This window comes from Dreissena polymorpha, chromosome 3 (assembly GCF_020536995.1).
Source record: "Dreissena polymorpha isolate Duluth1 chromosome 3, UMN_Dpol_1.0, whole genome shotgun sequence".
Lineage (NCBI taxonomy): Eukaryota > Metazoa > Mollusca > Bivalvia > Myida > Dreissenidae > Dreissena > Dreissena polymorpha.
In genome coordinates, this window is record NC_068357.1 from 12,796,901 (window position 1) to 12,815,815 (window position 18,915).

The window sequence follows — 18,915 nt, forward strand, 5'->3', positions numbered from 1 at the left end:
GAATGGCCTTTAAGAAAAGGTATGGTTATGGGGGGTCTCTATGTGCAAAATGTTGCATTTATTTTCGTGTCGCTTTTACATTGAATTAAATAGGGAAACTGTTTAGTATATTGTGACCTATATCTGTGGGGCGAGTCGTTATATAGGTGGGGCGAATTGTTATGGGGCGAGTCGTTAAGGGGGCGAGTCGTTACCAATTGGTAATATGTAACCTCCCCGCAAGGAGCGCATCAACACAACACAACAACAACAACACTATTTTTGAAAATTTACTGTTTTAACAGTGTCAGTGAGATGTTATCACACCATTGCCCATTGTTGTCCGCCCAAACGTGTGTCTTCATGTCAAGTTTTGCTGTTCCAAAGACGAAAGTACGTAGCCACTTTTCCTTACTCCTATAAATATGAGGTCGATTTACATCGACCTCATATCGTTTAACGTTATTTTGCAATAGCATCGTTCCGACATGAATTCATGTCGGAAGCTTTAACGGCATCAAATTCATATAACAGCACAGAATAATCATGCAATAAATTATTAAACATAAAATATAAACATTTTACTAATCGCATTAGAAAAATGTTTATACAAACTTACAAGTAATGATAGTCCAGACCTTAAAACACTACCACTGTTCAAATTCCATATTGTTGCCATATAGCTCTGTGTAAATTGAAAGTTGCATAATGTTACCTCATTGGTCGGTTATAAATACATTGTTTCTATATATATAGTATTCGATTTAGACGAAAATAATAATTTACGTGGAATGTCATATTAGTTTCTATTAAAACTTTGATCTTGCCGTGTGTGTTTATGGACGTTATTAATTATGTCATACTTTTTTTTGTATTTCATTAAGAATTAGAACGTGTAGCCCTTTTTGTTAACTGTTTTTAGCAAACGATTCGCGGCTTAATAAGACACGGAAAATAGTTAAAGCGACACTTTCGTTTAAAGGTTTAATGTGAACAATATTAAATGAAACCTTTTTTGGTATTAACATATTTTATTGACATGTTAAATTAGATACTTGAAAAGGTGTTTAGTCTTTAAAAAGATGTTGCTGATATTGTTAATTTCAATAACTGTTAATATGCTTAATGTTGTATAAGAAATTGAATAGTTTCACTGAGTTGTATTCACGCCTAAAATCCGATATCGTAATACGCGCAACGGTTAAGAATAAGGTCTGAATAAGTTTAAGTATTCAGATTCGAATATCAGCAGCTGTGCCAGCTGGGAAGCCCCGTTTTGGATTTAACAACCGCAAGCGAAACAACATACTTTTTTAAGTCTTGCACTTAGACTCCATGATCACAAGTATAGGTCCCTGCTGTGGCGTATGACACCATAGTGTTATTTAGTATTGGTCGGCACAGTGTCTGATCATAACGAGATAATTGGTTTGTGCTGAACACAGGGGCAATAAAACCACAGATCTATCAATAAACAAGATTATTGAGATATCTTTTATTGAACACCGCGATGAAAATGCTCAAACCACGGACTCTAGATTACACGGATAAGAAACATGGCAACATTCTCAGAATCATCACTGCTATATGTGTAATCCAGTGATTTTTTTTCCTTTTTTTTCTTACAGCCTGTGCCTTTTGGATTGGGAAAATTAGCGCGATAAACCATGAAATTGGGAAAAATAGCGCGATAAACCATGAAATTGGGAAACATTATAAATATGATTATAAAAACAGAATTAAAATTATTTAAGTATGTTTGACAGCATTTTTATATTATAAAGTACTAATTTAATGTGTTCTTACAATGAAGACAATGTTAAGTTAATATCCTTCCACATACATATTGAACTTGCAATAATCTATATAGATTCTTAAATATACTATTTAATCATAACCTCTTTAACAGTAAGAATTTAATTCAGTATTCTTTTAAATAAAATATCATATGGTGAAAACATTAACACATATTTATAAAAAAACGCTTTACTGGTCTTGCTATGTTAATGATGTATAATATGGAGTTAAAATAATTAATTTCATTTCTTTACCTTTCAACATCTTGCACTTCAATGCTATTTCAGTAAACTGTAAAGCGTGACAAACATAATAAAGCAGAATATGCATATGAATCTGATTTTACACAGATCCACTAACATATAAATCATATCATGTTTGTCTCTTTCCATTTTCGAAGGATACTCATCTTAAATGCATTAACTTTGTGAGTAACGGTAGACTAACTCCAATTTCCCAACACTGATTTCCGTGATGCACATTCACTATGAAGATTTGTAATAAATATTTGTTGTTTTTATCTCAAACGTTATATTTTGCGTTAATTGACACACGCATTAAATTATTCCGTAATAACCATATGATATCCGTTGTTAATTTGAATTTTATTTATCATTTTCGCCGCGCATCGCAAATTCTTCGTCTGCTTGCCGCCATCTTGGGCGTGTGTAAAAACAGGCGTTTACAATCGGGATACATGGACTATCGTCGGTATCCTCCGCAATATACAGAGAGATGTGGATAGCAACGTAAAATCGTATTCGGCTAAATTCGCGAAAAATACGTAAGTCAGTTGTTGTTCGGCGACGACTCGGCAACTCGATCGACACTCGTTCGAAATTATTGCTAAATTACATTGTAATCTTATTGGCTTTATTGGGAAAATTTTGTCTTATTTTGGGAAATTTTAATCAAATTTTTGGGAAAAACGTCATTTTTTGCAATTGGGAAGCAGCCGAATATCGGCTGTAATTTCCGGCAAAAAAAATCACTGTAATCACCTAACAATTCGTTTAAAAGTAAAAATAATTTATATATTTGAGTTGAACACGATGTATTGTTGTATAAGTCTGAATAAACTATCTGTCTGCCTGTCTAAATCTAAGCCGTCATCGTCCCAGTGAAAAAAAATCTGATTTTGAATATTTGGACATGATGCCCTGATGTCAAAATACGAAATGACCCGCGTAACACCGACCGTGATTTTCAAGAATCTTTAATAAGTTGATAATTTAAGGTAAATAACATTTCATATAATTATACATAATTCCCTCGTTGATAATTATCAGCAAACAATGAATGTTTTTGACACCCATTTTATTTCAAGTATGCATGTACAGCCGAATAAAATCAAGAGGGTCCGCTATATACGCTGTTTCATCATAAATTTAACACCCTTTCTGTGTTATAAACAAGAGCTGAAATCGTTAATTTATTAAGATTAATTTATAATAAGCTTTATTGATATGTTTCGTGAACAAAATACTACAATATATTCCATAAAAAATATAATAATCATGGCAAAGGAAATTCAATGGCCGGTTTCTAAACAAAAGCATAATCGCCAAGACCGTAGCATCAGTTCAGTGCGTTAGAAACGCGCGCTACTTTCTTCCGCCTTCATTCCTTAATTACTTTCGTTTTTAAAAATTTTTTTCTATCGTATACAGAATTCTATTCTCCTTAGCAAGATCTAATTTTTAAAACTGAACTCCAAATATAAACGCTACAAATTGGTATTAAGTACGAACATGTCAACCGTAAATCTAGATTCTTAAACTCCAAAACGGTATGATATTTGCAAAAGTTAAAGTTATAACTCGCCGGGCTGTCGAAATCAGAATAATGCTACAAATTGGTATTAAGTACAAACATGTCAACCATAAATCTAGATTCTAAAACTCCAAAACGGTATGATATTTGCAAAAGTTAAAGTTATAACTCGCCGGGCTGTCGAAATCAGAAGAAAAACTTAATATATATTTATATATCTGTTTACTACGTAACGTTAGCTTTCTAATGATATATAATTTGTCAAAATCAGCCGAGAAATGAAACTATAATTCAACAAAAGACGTGAGTGGGTACATCAAAATGTATAACCTCGGCGCTTCGCTGTACGCTAATTGTACAAGATCGATAGCCACAACACGGTAAAACGCGCGGTGGTAAAACATAAAATGTGTATTTCTTGTGTTTATCTCGCTATAAATCCATTAATAACAACGGGAATATACTAAAACGTATATTTTTTGAAAGAGGAATTAATAAGCAACAAGATAACGTATAAACCAATAAAATCGGATGAATAGTTTTTGCATAAGATTGAATTTACTACAGTACGGGTCAAATACTCGATTCATCTCCTATCAATATACACTCCGCGATACAACTGGTAGTTTTAACACACACATATAGGTTTCATTTAATTAAAGAGTACAGAAAGCTAAAAAGTGATGTGGTTTGTTGTACAACAACAATTGGTAATGTGTAACCTATTCAAAAAATAATTTCGTTCAAGATAATTCAATGTAATTCTATAAACGACAAACACACTTCGTGTGTTGTGTATGTTTATTTTTAAAAATGTACATTACTGGTTTAAAAGCACAATTTTTACACATTTAAGAGGTAATCGCTCACATTTATGTCTAATTAATGATAATTTTATGCATTAGCAAAGATTTAACGAGAAAAACTGAAGTTTAAGTTGAACTCAATTTGCTATAGGAAAACGACGGTAGCCGTTTAGACGTAAGCGGGGTAGCTTACGTCTAATTATTTGGACTACACTTTTCCTATGGTTTCGTTCACCTTCCCCTCGACAACTTTGTACGGGAAGGTGAGTCGATTGGTCTTTCGTCTGTCCCACAGGTGGGTAGCGTGTGGCTATGATATAAATTAGTGAAAACATCATTTTGAATGATAAATAATCATATTATAAAGAAAAATTAACTTTTCTGAAAAAAAAATATTTCACTATCAAATATATATATACACCACTTTCTCTCATCGTATCGCCCCTCCTCATCGTATCGTCACGTAATGAAAATCGATAAGAATCAAGGCTCGCGCTTATCCGAAGTTGTCCGAATACGGTTCGTTTATTGCAAGCAGACGTATTTTGCCTTTCAACATTGAAATCATGCGTAAAAAACAGGTATAACACATTAAATCGTATTAAAAACACTGGAGTTTCAAAAAATATTTTGCAATTATCACTCTAAAATGTTTTAATTCCCAATATTTACCGTCTACTTCTGCGAATCTTTTTGCATCCTAGGCTAACCTTGACATTGCCTGTTCACCGCATGCAGATGCTTTATGTATACGATAGTTCAGTAGCTGTAATCTACCGCTTCAAATACACCACATTCACGTCCAAAAATTTACGCGCAAATTGCCTTTGTAATTTTACTCTCATTTATTATGACGTGACCATAAATCCAAAAATATCTAAATTGTTTTTGAGAAAAGTGTGTGCATGAGTAGGGTTAGTGACTAAACTTGTGTGAGTTAGGGAGCGACTGGGCGATTGAGTGAGTGTCTGGGCGAGTGAGTGAGTGACTGGACGAGTGAGTGAGTGAGTGACTGGGCGAGTGAGTGAGTGACTTGGCGATTGAGTGAGTGACTGGGCGAGTGAGTGAGTGACTTGGCGAGTGAGTGAGTGACTGGGCGAGTTAGTGAGTGACTGGGCGAGTGAGTGAGTGACTGGGCGAGTTAGTGAGTGACTGGGCGAGTGAGTGTGTGGGCGAGTGACTGGGCGAGTGAGTGAGTGACTGGGCAAGTGAGTGAGTGACTGGGCGAGTGAGTGAGTGAGTGGGCGAGTGAGTGAGTGACTGGGCGAGTGAGTGAGTGACTGGGCGAGTGAGTGAGTGACTGGGCGAGCGAGTGAGTGACTGGGCGAGCGAGTGAGTGACTGGGCGAGTGAGTGAGTGACTGGGCGAGTGAGTGAGTGAGTGAGTGAATACAAAATACACATTTTAAAGATAAAATTTTCCTTTCAGGAAAAGCCCAATAGGTTTTTAATAAATAAAATAAAGAGGCGTCAATATGATATCGAGTCATTGAACCTCGCGTATAAAGCAGTCCACGAGAAAGGCGTTAAAGTTAAAACGGCAGCCAGAATGTTTGGTGTTCCCCGTACAACGCTTAGAGATAGGGTGTCTGGCCATGTGAATCACGATAAAGCAGTAGTTGGCGGGGCCCCTATTTTGAGTCTCGATGAGGAGCGGGTACTTGTTGATTACGTGGAAACACTAGCGCAGCTTGGGTACGGACTCACCAATGAGAGGCTAAAAACACTGGCAGGCGACCTGGTCTTCACGTTGGGAAGAAAAAAGAACAACAAACCAATGAGCAACAATTGGCTTTACGGATTTCTTCACAGATGGGAACACCAAATCGCTTCGCTTTCTGCTAAAAGGCTGGAGAGTACACGGGCCAAGTCAGCAACGCCGCAAGCTGTTGACATCTACTTTAAAAATCTACTCAACACATTGACAACGTACAATCTCCTAGACAAACCACACTTAATCTTCAATATGGACAAAAACCGGCATAACCCCAGAACACAGACCTCCAAACATTATTGCTCCCGTTGGTGTCAAAGCACAAACCATAACTTCACCACGTTCCACCACAACGACCATAATTGGATGCGCAAATGCCATTGGAAATGCACTCCCGCCGTTCTTCATATTCAAGGGGAAGCGATTCGATCCTGCATTAATGAGCGGCGCATCAGCGGGAGCATACTGCACAATGTCCGAATCCGGCTGGATAAATGGAACGATATTTAAGGAATTTCTCCAAAACCACTTTCTTCCACACGTCGGCAACATGAACGCCAATCCCAATCAACATGCATTGTTGATTTACGACGGACATGCTTCACATGTTTCGATAGACACCATTGAATGGGCCAAGAGCCATAACGTAGTTCTGTTTGTGCTACCTGCTCATACCTCCCATCTTCTCCAGCCGTTGGATGAAGGCGTTTTTGGACCCTTCAAAACGTACTACAATGCGGAATGCGCATCGTTTTTGACAAAAAACATGGGGCAGCAAATTACTAGGTATGAACTTTGCGCACTAGCTAGTAAAGCCTACCTAAAGTCAATGACACCCGCAAACATACAGTCGGCTTTCCGAAAGTAGGGCATTTTCCCCTATGCAAATGATGTTGTGCCAAAACAAAAACTATTCCCTTGTGAAAGCTTTCGCGAAAAGGACCCAATCGGAAAAGTGAAGGCTTTAAAAGGCGGAGAAGAAGCAGTGAAGCTGTTCATGGAACAACACATGAAAACATCGCAGGACCTTTGTTCTATCAACAAAGCATGTCCGATGTGTAAATGTTCATGTCGCATGAAGAAAGATGAACAAAAGGATGGGACGGTGAAGAAGCCGTCCTCTGGTGGAAAAGAAATAACAAATGACGTGTTTCATTCGGAACTTAAACAATATCAAAAACATCGGGACAACAAATTGAAAAAAAATAATGAAAGCCAAGACACCTTGAATGCCATACAAACTCGTGAAATTCAGATGCCATCAACAAGTGGGATAAATCCCATTCGAAATGAATTTCATGATCTGTCTGACTCAGATGAAGAATTGGACGATGACATTCCGTGCTGTATGTGCAACCAGATCACACCGCCTACACTACGCAATCAACCTTGTCTGAAGATTGTAAATTGGGCCCAGTGCGACAAGTGCGATGGTTGGGTGCATCTTGCATTCTGCACTTCAGTTCGGGTCGTGAGGCGGAATAGTCAATTCTTTTGTCCAAAATGTCAAGACGATTTGTGAAATTAACCGTTACCGTTGAAAAACATTGACTTAAATAGTTAATTGTTGGTTTAATTGTTCATTTGTTATTGGTTACAATTGTGTATTGAATTGTGTATTTTATGTTTGAATACGCTTTCTGTTACAAATTGATTATATATACTTAAAAAAACTACTTGATATCCTAAACCGAGTTACTTCTTTTAACTTTTTCGTTGCCCCTGTTACGTTCAGAAGTTGTACTTCACTTTGCGAACTGAATTGTAGCATGAACTCTTGCTCTTTCCAATAATAAATAGCAACCAATCACGAGTGGCGATACAATGAGACAGCGCTCGAATGACATGGAGCAGCAGAGGGAGGTAAGTCCGGTTAATGTAAACCGATACCGTTAATATTTTTGTTCGGTCTTTCACCTCGAATTGACAGCTTACATGATAATCAACAAAACAAATACAAAATCAATGTATTAATTATTAACTTTAAACCCGCTAAACCCGTTATGAGTAATAAGAGGGTCGATACAACGGATGAACATGCTAACTCAAAATCACCCTAAAACGGGGTGCATTGCTTTGAACAGCCATATCTTCATCAATTGTGCAGCGATTTTCACGATCTCGGTCTTATTCAACGCAGAAATAAATTTTCTTTCTGGAAATGTATATGTCTTGCAATATTTTTTCAAATGCTGGGTCAACTTTTAAGAAATAACACGATACACAACTCGCATGACCCAGTTGACAGTGATCATGCTGTCTTTAAGACTGAAATCTTCACGGAGTAAAGGGCAACTTCCCTACAAAGTTCATGTAGTTCGATACCAGAATTCAATAAAACGTATGAAAAAACATTATTACCGTTCTTGTCGTTACATTCTGCATCAAGACTAACTGTCCAGCGCCGTTTGAAACCTTTGTTTACATACATTTCAACTAACTGACATTTTAAACATACGAGTGATTTCATTGGTCCAATGCGGAGGTGTGTCTTTACAACTGGAGATTTCATTCATAAAGAATGCATGATCACTGTCAACTGGGTCATGCGTGTTGTGTATCGTGTTATTTCTTAAAAGTTGACCCAGCATTTGTAAAAATATTGCAAGACATATACATTTCCAGAAAGGAAATTAATTTCTGCGTTGAATAAGACCGAGATCGTGAAAATCGCTGCACAATTGATGAAGATATGGCTGTTCAAAGCGATGCACCCCGTTTTGGGGTGATTTTGAGTTGCATACCTTGTTATATATATATTTGATAGTGAAATATTTTTTTTCAGAAAAGTTAATTTTTCGTTATAATATGATTATTTATCATTGATTCGAATAGATGTTTTCACTAATTAATATCATAGCCACACGCTAACCACCTGTGGTCTGTCCTGTAGGCTTTGGAGTTCCAGTGTTTTCAACATTGAAGATACACAGCCTTCGTCCCGCGAGCGGTAATCTCCTGTGATGAATCTAGCCGCTTGTCTTTGGATGCGCTCGATCTTGTCAATATGCTTTGCTAGATGTGGGTCCCATACCACAGAGCTGTACTCAAGTGTTGATCTGACTAACGCTAAGTAAGCTGTTTATCTACAGGTGATCGGGCAGTGTTTGAGGTTTCTACGTATGAATCCTAGGGTACAGTTAGCTTTCTTGATTATTTTATTGATGTGGGTGTCCCAGTTTAAGTTGGAGGATATTGTGACGCCTAGGTATGGATTTTCTTTGACCTGTTGGAGGATGTGTTTATTTAATTCATAGAAGTGAGATGATCTGTTGTTAATGCTCAGGATGTAACATTTTTTGGCATTGAAATGCATTCCCCATGAAGATGCCCAGATTTCCAACGCTTTCAGGTCGTCTTGGAGGGCAATGTGGTCTTGTATGGATCGTATGGGCCTGTACAAGAGGCAATCGTCTGCGAACAGTCGTACTTGTGACTTAACTGTGTCAGGGAGGTCATTTATGTGGCACAAAAACAGGAGGGGGCCGAGGACGGTTCCTTGGGGTACTCCTGAGTCAACATTGGCGGTTGTGGATTTCTCTCCTTCTAGGACAACTTGCATGTTGCGATTGGTGAGGAAATCTCTTAGCCATGTATTCAGTGGGCCATCGATGCCATAACCGGAAAGTTTATTCACAGGGGTTCCGCTGTCGATTGCCATTGGCGCCAAATGGCGCTAATTTTTTTAAAGTGGCTCCAATTTTTTTAAAGTGGCGAATTTAAAAAAATCGATAAAATCCTATCCGAAAATGTACTGCGAGTCGAAAAGCACGCGACCGAGCATAAGCGCCCAGCGTTTGTCAGTTGTAAATATTGATTTACGACGATGTAAGCGACCTACAGTGTAGAGTGCACTCAAATCACGGAAGCGTGAAAGTGTTACAGTCGGTGTTTTTACTGCTATTGTCAAGTTTGATGGGGGTTATTATCGGATTAACGTTTTTTTTATGATAAAGAACACTCAATTATGTAACACTTAGGACAAACTGGCACAAAGATCAATGATTATAACGATATGTAAGGCGGTGTTAATTTAATTTAAATTGAGATGTTTGTCATTCAGATGTGTATCATTTTTTTCCCTTTCAGTTTATGCGCATCATATTAGCCAAATGACCAAATGTAACTGTTAAACAATTAAATTTAGATGTTTTATTTTCTGAAATGTAACTGTTTAACAATTAAATTGAGAGGCTTTATTTATTGATGTTTGAAATTTTTTCCCTTCCAGATGATGTACATTTGTGTGATTGTATGTTTAAATAATTTTTTATAAAAAATGTATGCAGCATACTGTTCCATTGAAGTTAACATTATTAGATAAGTTTGGTTATATGTGATTGTTTATCATGTGCAAACCAATGTTTTTATGTATAAATAAAGCTCATTAAGACTTATGAAGTTACTTATTATTATTTATGTATTTACATACTTTTAAAAGTAATAATATAGTCAATGACATTGATGTTGTAAGGTTTCTTAGACGATTGTCATAATTAATAAGGTTGGAATAACTGACAGTTTCGCACCGCGAAAAAGTGGCGACAACTTTTTTTGGGCCAGTGGAATCCCTGATTCAGGAGCTTCTCGTGTGGGACGGTGTCAAACGCTTTCGAGAAATCGAGTATGGCCATGTGCCCATGTCTATTTGGCTTACCTTGTCGTAGTTAATTAGGAGGTCATGGATGGTTGTAATAAGTTGCGTTTCGCAGGAATATCCAGATCTAAAGCCGTGGTTGAGTGAAGTAAGAATTTTGTTCTGTTCTAGATGGTTAAGTATGTGTTTGCAGATTATGTGTTCGAGAAGTTTGCATGATATTGAAGTTAGAGATACAGGTCGATAATTCTCTGCCAAGTGAACATCTCCTTCTTTGAAGACAGGGGCGATGTTTGCATTCCACCAGTCACTTGGTAGCGTCCCGTGGTCCAGTGATTTCTGGAAGATATATTGCATGGCTGGGGCTAGTTCAGCTGCACAGTTCTTGAGAACAATGGTTGGGATACTGTCTGGGCCTCTAGCTTTGGAAATGTTCGAATCAGCAAGTAATTTCTTTACGCCTTCCTCTGTTATGTGTAGTGTAATAATTATAATAATGGCTATGTTCAATACTGATACATTATGGCCATGTGTGGGGGTTAAAAAGAAATAGATTGATAGGTTTCCCGAGTTACTCAAACCACTCAGGAAAATCCTATCAACAGTGATAAAAAAAGGTGCAAAACCTAACACCTTAAGCCCTTAAGTCTTAAATATATACATATACAACTGTGCATGTGGTGAGAATATTAGTCGAGTTAAAAACAGGATAAAAGCAGAATCATGTGATCTAAGGAAGGAACACTGATGTAGACAGCACTGATTTAAAACCAGGGATCGTATCAGCGCTGACTACATAAGATGGAAGTGTGTTCCATTGTACAACTGTTCTTGGAAAGAAAGAAAATTTGTGGTAATCAGCTGTACTTGGTGGTATTTGGTATGCCATGTGATGGTGATGGCGTGAGTGTCTAATGTATGGAGTGAGATAGTGAAGGGGATTGACATCAACATGATTATATACTATTTTATAGAACAAAATGAGTCTAGCTTGTTGTCTTCTTGATTGCAAGGTATTCCAATTCAAATCCTTAATCATATTTGTGACCGTGCCCGGTGTCTTGCTGTAATTATTTGTTACAAATCTGGCAGCTTGACGCTGAACATTTTCAATTTTATCAATATCTTTCTGATGGTAAGGGTCCCACACACTAGAGCAATATTCCAAGGATGGTCTAACAATTCTGTTATATGCCGCTGCCTTAGTTTCCATTTTAGAGGAATGAATGTTTCGTTTTAAGAAACCTAAGCTCTGGCTTGCTTTACTACTAATTTTATTTACGTGAGGTGACCAGTTTAAAGTTGAGCTTACTTCAACGCCAAGATAGGTGGCTTGGTTTACAACAGACAGAGGTTGATTGTGAAGAGTGTAGGCTGTTTTTAATGGTTTACGGTTTCTCGTAACATGCATGATATGACATTTTTCTATGTTAAAAGACATCTTCCATTTCAGCTCCCACAATGATAGACTATCTAGATCTCTCTGAATCTGAATAGTGTTAGCCAAAGTTTTTATGGATCTGTACATGACACAGTCATCCGCAAATAGACGGACGTTTGACTTCACAGACGAAGGTAGATCATTAATGTAGAGCAGAAACAGAAGAGGCCCAAGAACTGATCCCTGGGGTACGCCAGAAATTACAGGGGCCATGGTGGAAGTTGCCCCATCTACAACAACCTGTTGAGTACGGTTACCAAGAAAAGCTTTAATCCAAGAGTGTGTAGTGCCCGTGATGCCATAATGGGCTAGTTTCAGCAACAATCTACCGTGGTGTACAACATCGAAGGCTTTGCTAAAATCCATGATGGCAACATCCATCTGGTCTCTCTGCATGGTAGAAGCTAAGTCATGGATAAAGCCCACAAGTTGGGTTTCGCAAGACCGCCGGGCTCGAAAGCCATGTTGGTTGTCCACCAGGATATTAAAGTTGTCAAGTAGTCTAAGATGTTACTACAGGGCCCTCAATCCATTTTAGGGGAAGCGGGTCGCTACCCATAGCAGGGGGAATTTTCGCGGCGTTTCCCTTTTTGGGGGGATTTTTTACTTACTCTGTACATGTTTGCACTATGTTCATTGCATTTTTCATAATTTAGTATGTTTGCAAAGATTAAATTTAAAAAGAATTGAGATATAATAATCATGAGACACATCTATCTATTAAAAAAAAAATAATTTTTTTTTTTTTTTTTTTTTTTTTAGGGGGAATTTTTCCCCCAAAAAGGGGAAAAAAGTATACTTTTCAGGGGGGAATGCGGCCGAATTTCGGCCGTGGATTTGACAGATTGAGGGCCCTGTACTAACAACGATATGCTCCAGCAATTTACAAGCAATACATGTTAATGAGACTGGTCTATAATTACTAGCTTGTACTTTTCACCTTTTTTAAAAATAGGAGATACAAAAGCCATGGACCAGTCAGAAGGGACAGAACCAGAAATAAGTGATTTGCTAAAAAGAATTGTAAAAATAGGTGCAATTTCATTTGCACATTCCCGTAAGATTCTGGGTTTGATTTGGTCTAGCCCTGCGACCTTGTAAGGAGAATGTTTTGCATTATATTAACTGATACGTATAACATAGCGCATACAAAGTTGGTTCGAAATGAATGATAATTGAAAAATTATGTAAATGATAAGAGTGACTTAATTATGAAAACTAGTATGTGCAGTAGAGGGTTTTAGTAAAGCAAGTATGCAACATATACATTGTATACATGTATATAGACCTTTTATAAACAAAGTACGGTGGTAGATGCGTTCCTGCTGCGTTTATGCAAGCAATAAAGGTTGTAGTGGAGGATCTCGAAAAAGTAACAGCTTGTGCTTTTTCTCGCACTGGGGATTATGTTGGGAGGTCTATGCTCTGGACTGATGCCCGTTTCATTGAGGTTATATATAAATTCTGGTTTTTCGTTAAGACCCAGATTTCCGATAGCTTCGTTAAGGTTTTTGAAGTATTGATCTACGCTTTCTGGCGTTACATACTTTGCTCTATTTGAATCCAAAGCTGCTGGTTTCAGTGATGTAACGTTCTCTTTCCAAGGATTAAGAAAGCTGTACAACCACGAGTTGCTTAGTGGCTTATCTGTTGGCCGCCTACCAAGTTCAAATGCCATATCGCCGGCCGTTTTCTGAAGCCCCGTGTTGGAAAAACCATACCCTAACATGGCACAGGATTGCAAGTGCTCGACAATGGCAAGCTCTTCTTCGTTACTAAATATAGTGTCATTTCCATAGTTCTCTATGTCAACCTTCCCAGTTAGTCTATCTCTAAGTGTTTGGTATGGTACGCTGTACTGCAGAGCTGCCTTGCGTACACTGATTTAGTCTGATTTTACGGCGCTATAGGCCTTCAACAAATTGTCAGAATTGTACTTCTTATAATTTGAGTGATATTTTTGGGGTTTAAGCTGAAGAAAAGAACTAAAAACAAATCTGTCTTACTAAATGAGCTTAAGAGAAAAGTATTCATATCATTATGATTAATAAAATAGATCTAACCACATGGCGGGCCTCTTGATAAAAGTTATGTCCTTTACGATCACGTGATATACCGAAAACAGCTGACAGCGTCTGCTGACACTGGTGAAAGAAACAAATGACAGAAATCGCGAAATAAAAGGTTTTTATCTTAAGGAATGGACATTTGCATTACAAAAAGTTTGCATTTACAGCATGGGATGTGGTAAATAGTGTTAAAAATACCTGTTTCTTCCGAATTTCACTGTTTTCTGGAGAGCCAAATACTTCCGGCAAGAGACGAATAGAATTCGGACGCGCGTGTGAACGTGCAGTGGTTTTAAATTGCGTCATCGATAAGTTCACGAAACCATACGAGTGAACGAAACCATAGGATTTACCGTAGTACAGTCATGTTACCATTACCGGATCAGTAGCGTAATAAAGTTGTTCTAGTGAAAAGCAATATCCTCGATAGTTGATTACTGTAAATTCGCGACCTTAACATTTAATGTCAAAATTGAAATCGTAACATATAAATAACAGCACTAACAAACACTAACCCTTTAAAATAAATACATCCCTCGCTGATTTGTTCCATTATAAATTCAACACCCTGTTTTTATAAGTCTTAAATATATTTATTTTTTTACATCAGTGTAAAGCGTCAGCCATTTTGTTTTTCTACCCTTGATTCCTGGGTATGACGTCATACAACAATTCATGGAAAGTTTGAGCAATTAGGCCAAATGAACTTATTGTAAACAGGCAACGTAAGTTTCTGGTGCTTATGCCAACTATAAGAAAAGTCCAACAAGAAATAACAATTAAATATTTACATATGTACATTGTTAATTGCATTAAAAAAATTCTCCTGTATCCTGACCAGTCTGACAGGGGTGCAGTAGTTTAAATGGGTCCGATGCAGACATGGTCTGCCATTTCTCTGTATATTTTTGAGGCTCTAAGGACGGACACATTCTCTTCCTTAACAGCTGTGTAAGCATTTATCAAGACAGTTGGCGAATAAAGTCTATACTTCATCCGACAAGCAGAGCTCCAGATAAGGTTTTGTGAAATTCTTAAATTACTACCAGATTTTCAAAAAGAATTCTTAACTCTGAAATTTTATTCTTAACGTTACTACTAAGTTTTGGAAAATAATTCTTATTTTTTCTAAATGACCTAAAAATACATAATAATGGTTATTTTCATGCAAAAAAATTCAAAATAAACATACTAGCAACTTTATTTATACGAGTTCAACAGTGTCTTTTCAGAATTATACAATTTTATTTTTCCAATACCTTCATATGCCCAAACTGTGCTTAGATTGCATGCCTTAGATGAATTTTTACATACTTCACATTTAAAACGGGTCTCCCCTTCAATCTTTTCAACGATTAGCCACGGGACTTGTCCCTTCCACTCTTTCAATGTTTTTTTTGTGTTTAAGTTTGGACCCGTCATGTCGCGTTTTTGTTTAGCTTTTCCGACTGTGTCGGCAACTGAACATACAACATCGTATAAGATCTTTTCTATAATGTCTATCTAAACATTTAACTTCGGCTCACTTTGCGTATAATATGTTAAAAGCGTGTTTATGGATGCTTTGCAGTTTTTTAGGACGCTCTCTGGGCGCCGCCATTGTTTTTTGACAGATAGACTGTACATGCCGCTTTTATTTGGAAAAAATGCGCTTTGTTAAACAAACCCGATAACCATTCTATATAAGCACCGCAAAGATCTTTAATACGCGAATAGAACTCAATAAAAATCGATACGAACCGATGTAAAAATAATATTCGTAACTTAATTTTGTAATTCTTAATGGTACGACAAGATTTTAAAATATATACGTAACGGACTTGAAAATAATTCGTAATTACGAAAATACGACCCTTATCTGGAGCTCTGGACAAGGCTCAGAGATGGCCTTAAAAACAAAATAGAAAAATAAAAATCAGCTTAATTTTCAAGTTCTAAGAAACGCACAATAAAAATTATTTTGGCCTCATTCCTGATCGAAGCGAAACAGTGCCCATATATGGAAATCGTACTTCAACAGTAGAAGACAACTAAAAATCATGATATTTGATTTTCACACAAAATATATTAAATACAATTATCGGATATAATTGGTGTTAAGAAAATATGCTTTTTAGGCTAATTGATTTTAATTTATACGCTTTACATGTTTTAAACGCATTGTTTTTCAAAAATCTTCAAACGTTCCAATTGAGTAAACATTCATAAATATTTTCCCACGATTGCGCATGCGCACGAACAAATCTCGCTACTGGTCATGTGACATAAACAAAATCCGCCAATCTAGGGTAGTCGCGAATTAAGGTGAGTCGACGAGTAATGTTTTGAGACTTCTTTTACAACAGTTTGATTAAATATTACCTATGCTTACTGTTTTAGCGCATAGTCTTATTTTTTAAGAGCAGGCAAAATGTATTTGTGATACCTTTTTTTCGCCTCAGAATTCATGCATTAACGGATCACTTGTAGCCATAACCGATCACGTGATCAGAACCATTCACAAGGCCATCTAACACGCTATTTGATCTGTTGAAACATGAACTGTGTTGTTTGCTATGGCCAAGTAACATTGCCAGTTATAAATTATATTCAATTTTTGTTATTGTTTTCTATATGCAAGATGACGTTTTGAGCCTAGCTTTGTATCGATCAATACTGCGCCCACTGTGTAGGTAATCATTTACAGTACAGCCAAAGCGGAACAAACGTATTTCGCGATCAGCGGCGGCAAGGCGAAACGAGTTGATGCCGCGTCAGTTGTTGAAGCCGCGTCAGTATGCGGTGTCAAGTCGCATTTCGCCGCGAAACTTCGCATCTGTCCGCCGAGGCATGCCGCAATCCGCGACATGATGCAGAGTCGATGCACATCATGAAATAACAAAATCTTTTAAAAATTATAAGTTACATGTAGTTAACAAATTTTGAAAGAACATTTATAATAATAATTAAAATCATAATAAATTTATTGTGCGCGGATTGTATTAGCATATACATGTAAGCATAGTTAATGTGTCTGGCCAATTAAGTTTGTTTCCCGCCCGTAGTGTATGTATTTCACACATAAACAAGGTCACGTAATTATGTTTTCGCATATACGAGTGGTCAAGGCTCCAGCATATGGTGGATTTATAAATTAATTGCATGTTGATTCTGCTATTATATTTAAGCTGAGAAAATTAGCAGTTTGAAGCCACATCAATAATCCAGACAGTGACGACGTATTTGTTGTTTTGTTAATTATCAGCTTATTGTAACTATTGTTTGAATATGCGTATATAAACACGTTTTATTTTGTTCACATTATACAGTTAATATCGCTACTAATTACCCGATACTCCCGTATATTCCAGTTTTAAAGCAAATGCTGGTAAATATTTACGATTCACAAACATTCTCGATATTTTCTTAAGTATCTAATACATTTTGGCATTTGTTACTATTTATAGAGATGATGAAATAGCGTCTAATCGGGGCGTTTTTTTCCCCACTGAACACGCGATTTACACCTGACGTGATGTTCATGTATTTATACAACACAAAATACACCCAAACTTTCTAAACGACGTTCTACATGTCTGCATAATTTTCGCGCGCTTTTTAAACAAAGGATATTTTAGCACTGTTTGTTTGACGCTAGAATTTGCCAAACGACATGTTAGCATTAAAATTCGGAAGTGTGTTTCGGATTACAAATTTTATAATGATAATCGAACGAAACATAAATAGTTGCGCATAATTAATTTTTCGCTACACATACATGTATGTACATGTAGGTGGATATCTTTTCACTCGATCTGCCGCGTACGTATGCGGCGGATTTACTCCGCGAAAGTACGCGAGGTTAATACAGACTTGGCGTCGTTGCGCGGATCGATGCCGAGTGCCATGGCGATACGCCGCGTGAACACACGATTCGGCTGCCGCGGACTAATAATCTGGCCGTTGCGTAGCCGCGGATTATGTTTGTGCCGCTTTGGCTGTACTGTATCATCAAAATGGCACCGCATAACAGCAAATATTACGTTGCCAAAATAAGAAAAAAAAGATTAAAAAAATACACCAACAATTTTGTCCCTTTTCAACAAGCAAAAGAAAAAAAACAACATCGGGTGAGGTATTAAGTATAAAAATGCACCTAAATATTTCTAGTAATAAACTAAGATTGTTATAAATTATTTCTGAAATTCAACAACAAGATGCGACATAAGATTATTTTTTTGATAACTGAAATTGATTATAGATCGATTCATTTTGTTAGTAATTGTGTTATAAAATAACTTTGATATTCTTCTTATTTTAAGCAGTCCTAAAATCTTAAACATTCATGCATTATGCCCATGGCTTCTATGAAATATAAGAAATACTACCGGTATTTACATGCCATTATTTTTTCCCAATTGAGCCAGTTTTGTGATTAATATTTTTCCCAAAATGTAATTTTTCACGACGAGAAATTCCCAGAAATTCCCAAAATTCTAGTGTGGTGTTTTCCCAAAATGGAGCAGGAAAAGGACTGCTAATCACATTGAGGTATTGTTTCCTGATTTTTCATTAAAAATAAATCATTTAAATGCCTTTGAAGTTAAAGGTGCACGGACTTATACTTATAGGTTTAGAGGCTACTTGGTCATTATAATTAGGGAAATGTATTTGGAGTGTTAAAAAAGGAAATTAATTTGGAGTGTTAAAAAAGGAAATTAATTTGGAGTTTAAAAAATGATAATGTCAATAAGAGCACTA

At 36.8% G+C, this 18,915-nt stretch overlaps 1 protein-coding gene across 4 annotated transcripts in view; it reads left to right on the forward strand.

The window, feature by feature from the left end:
- The first annotated feature begins 242 nt into the window (after nt 1-242).
- LOC127873362 (uncharacterized) overlaps nt 243-18,915 on the forward strand; it is a 51,292-nt gene continuing 32,619 nt past the window's right edge. For all 4 annotated transcript variants that reach the window (XM_052417210.1, XM_052417211.1, XM_052417212.1 and 1 more), the window contains exon 1: nt 243-372. In XM_052417210.1, the coding sequence (XP_052273170.1) occupies nt 295-372 (78 nt within the window). In that variant the 5' untranslated portion in view covers nt 243-294. The remainder of the gene's footprint in view (nt 373-18,915) is intronic.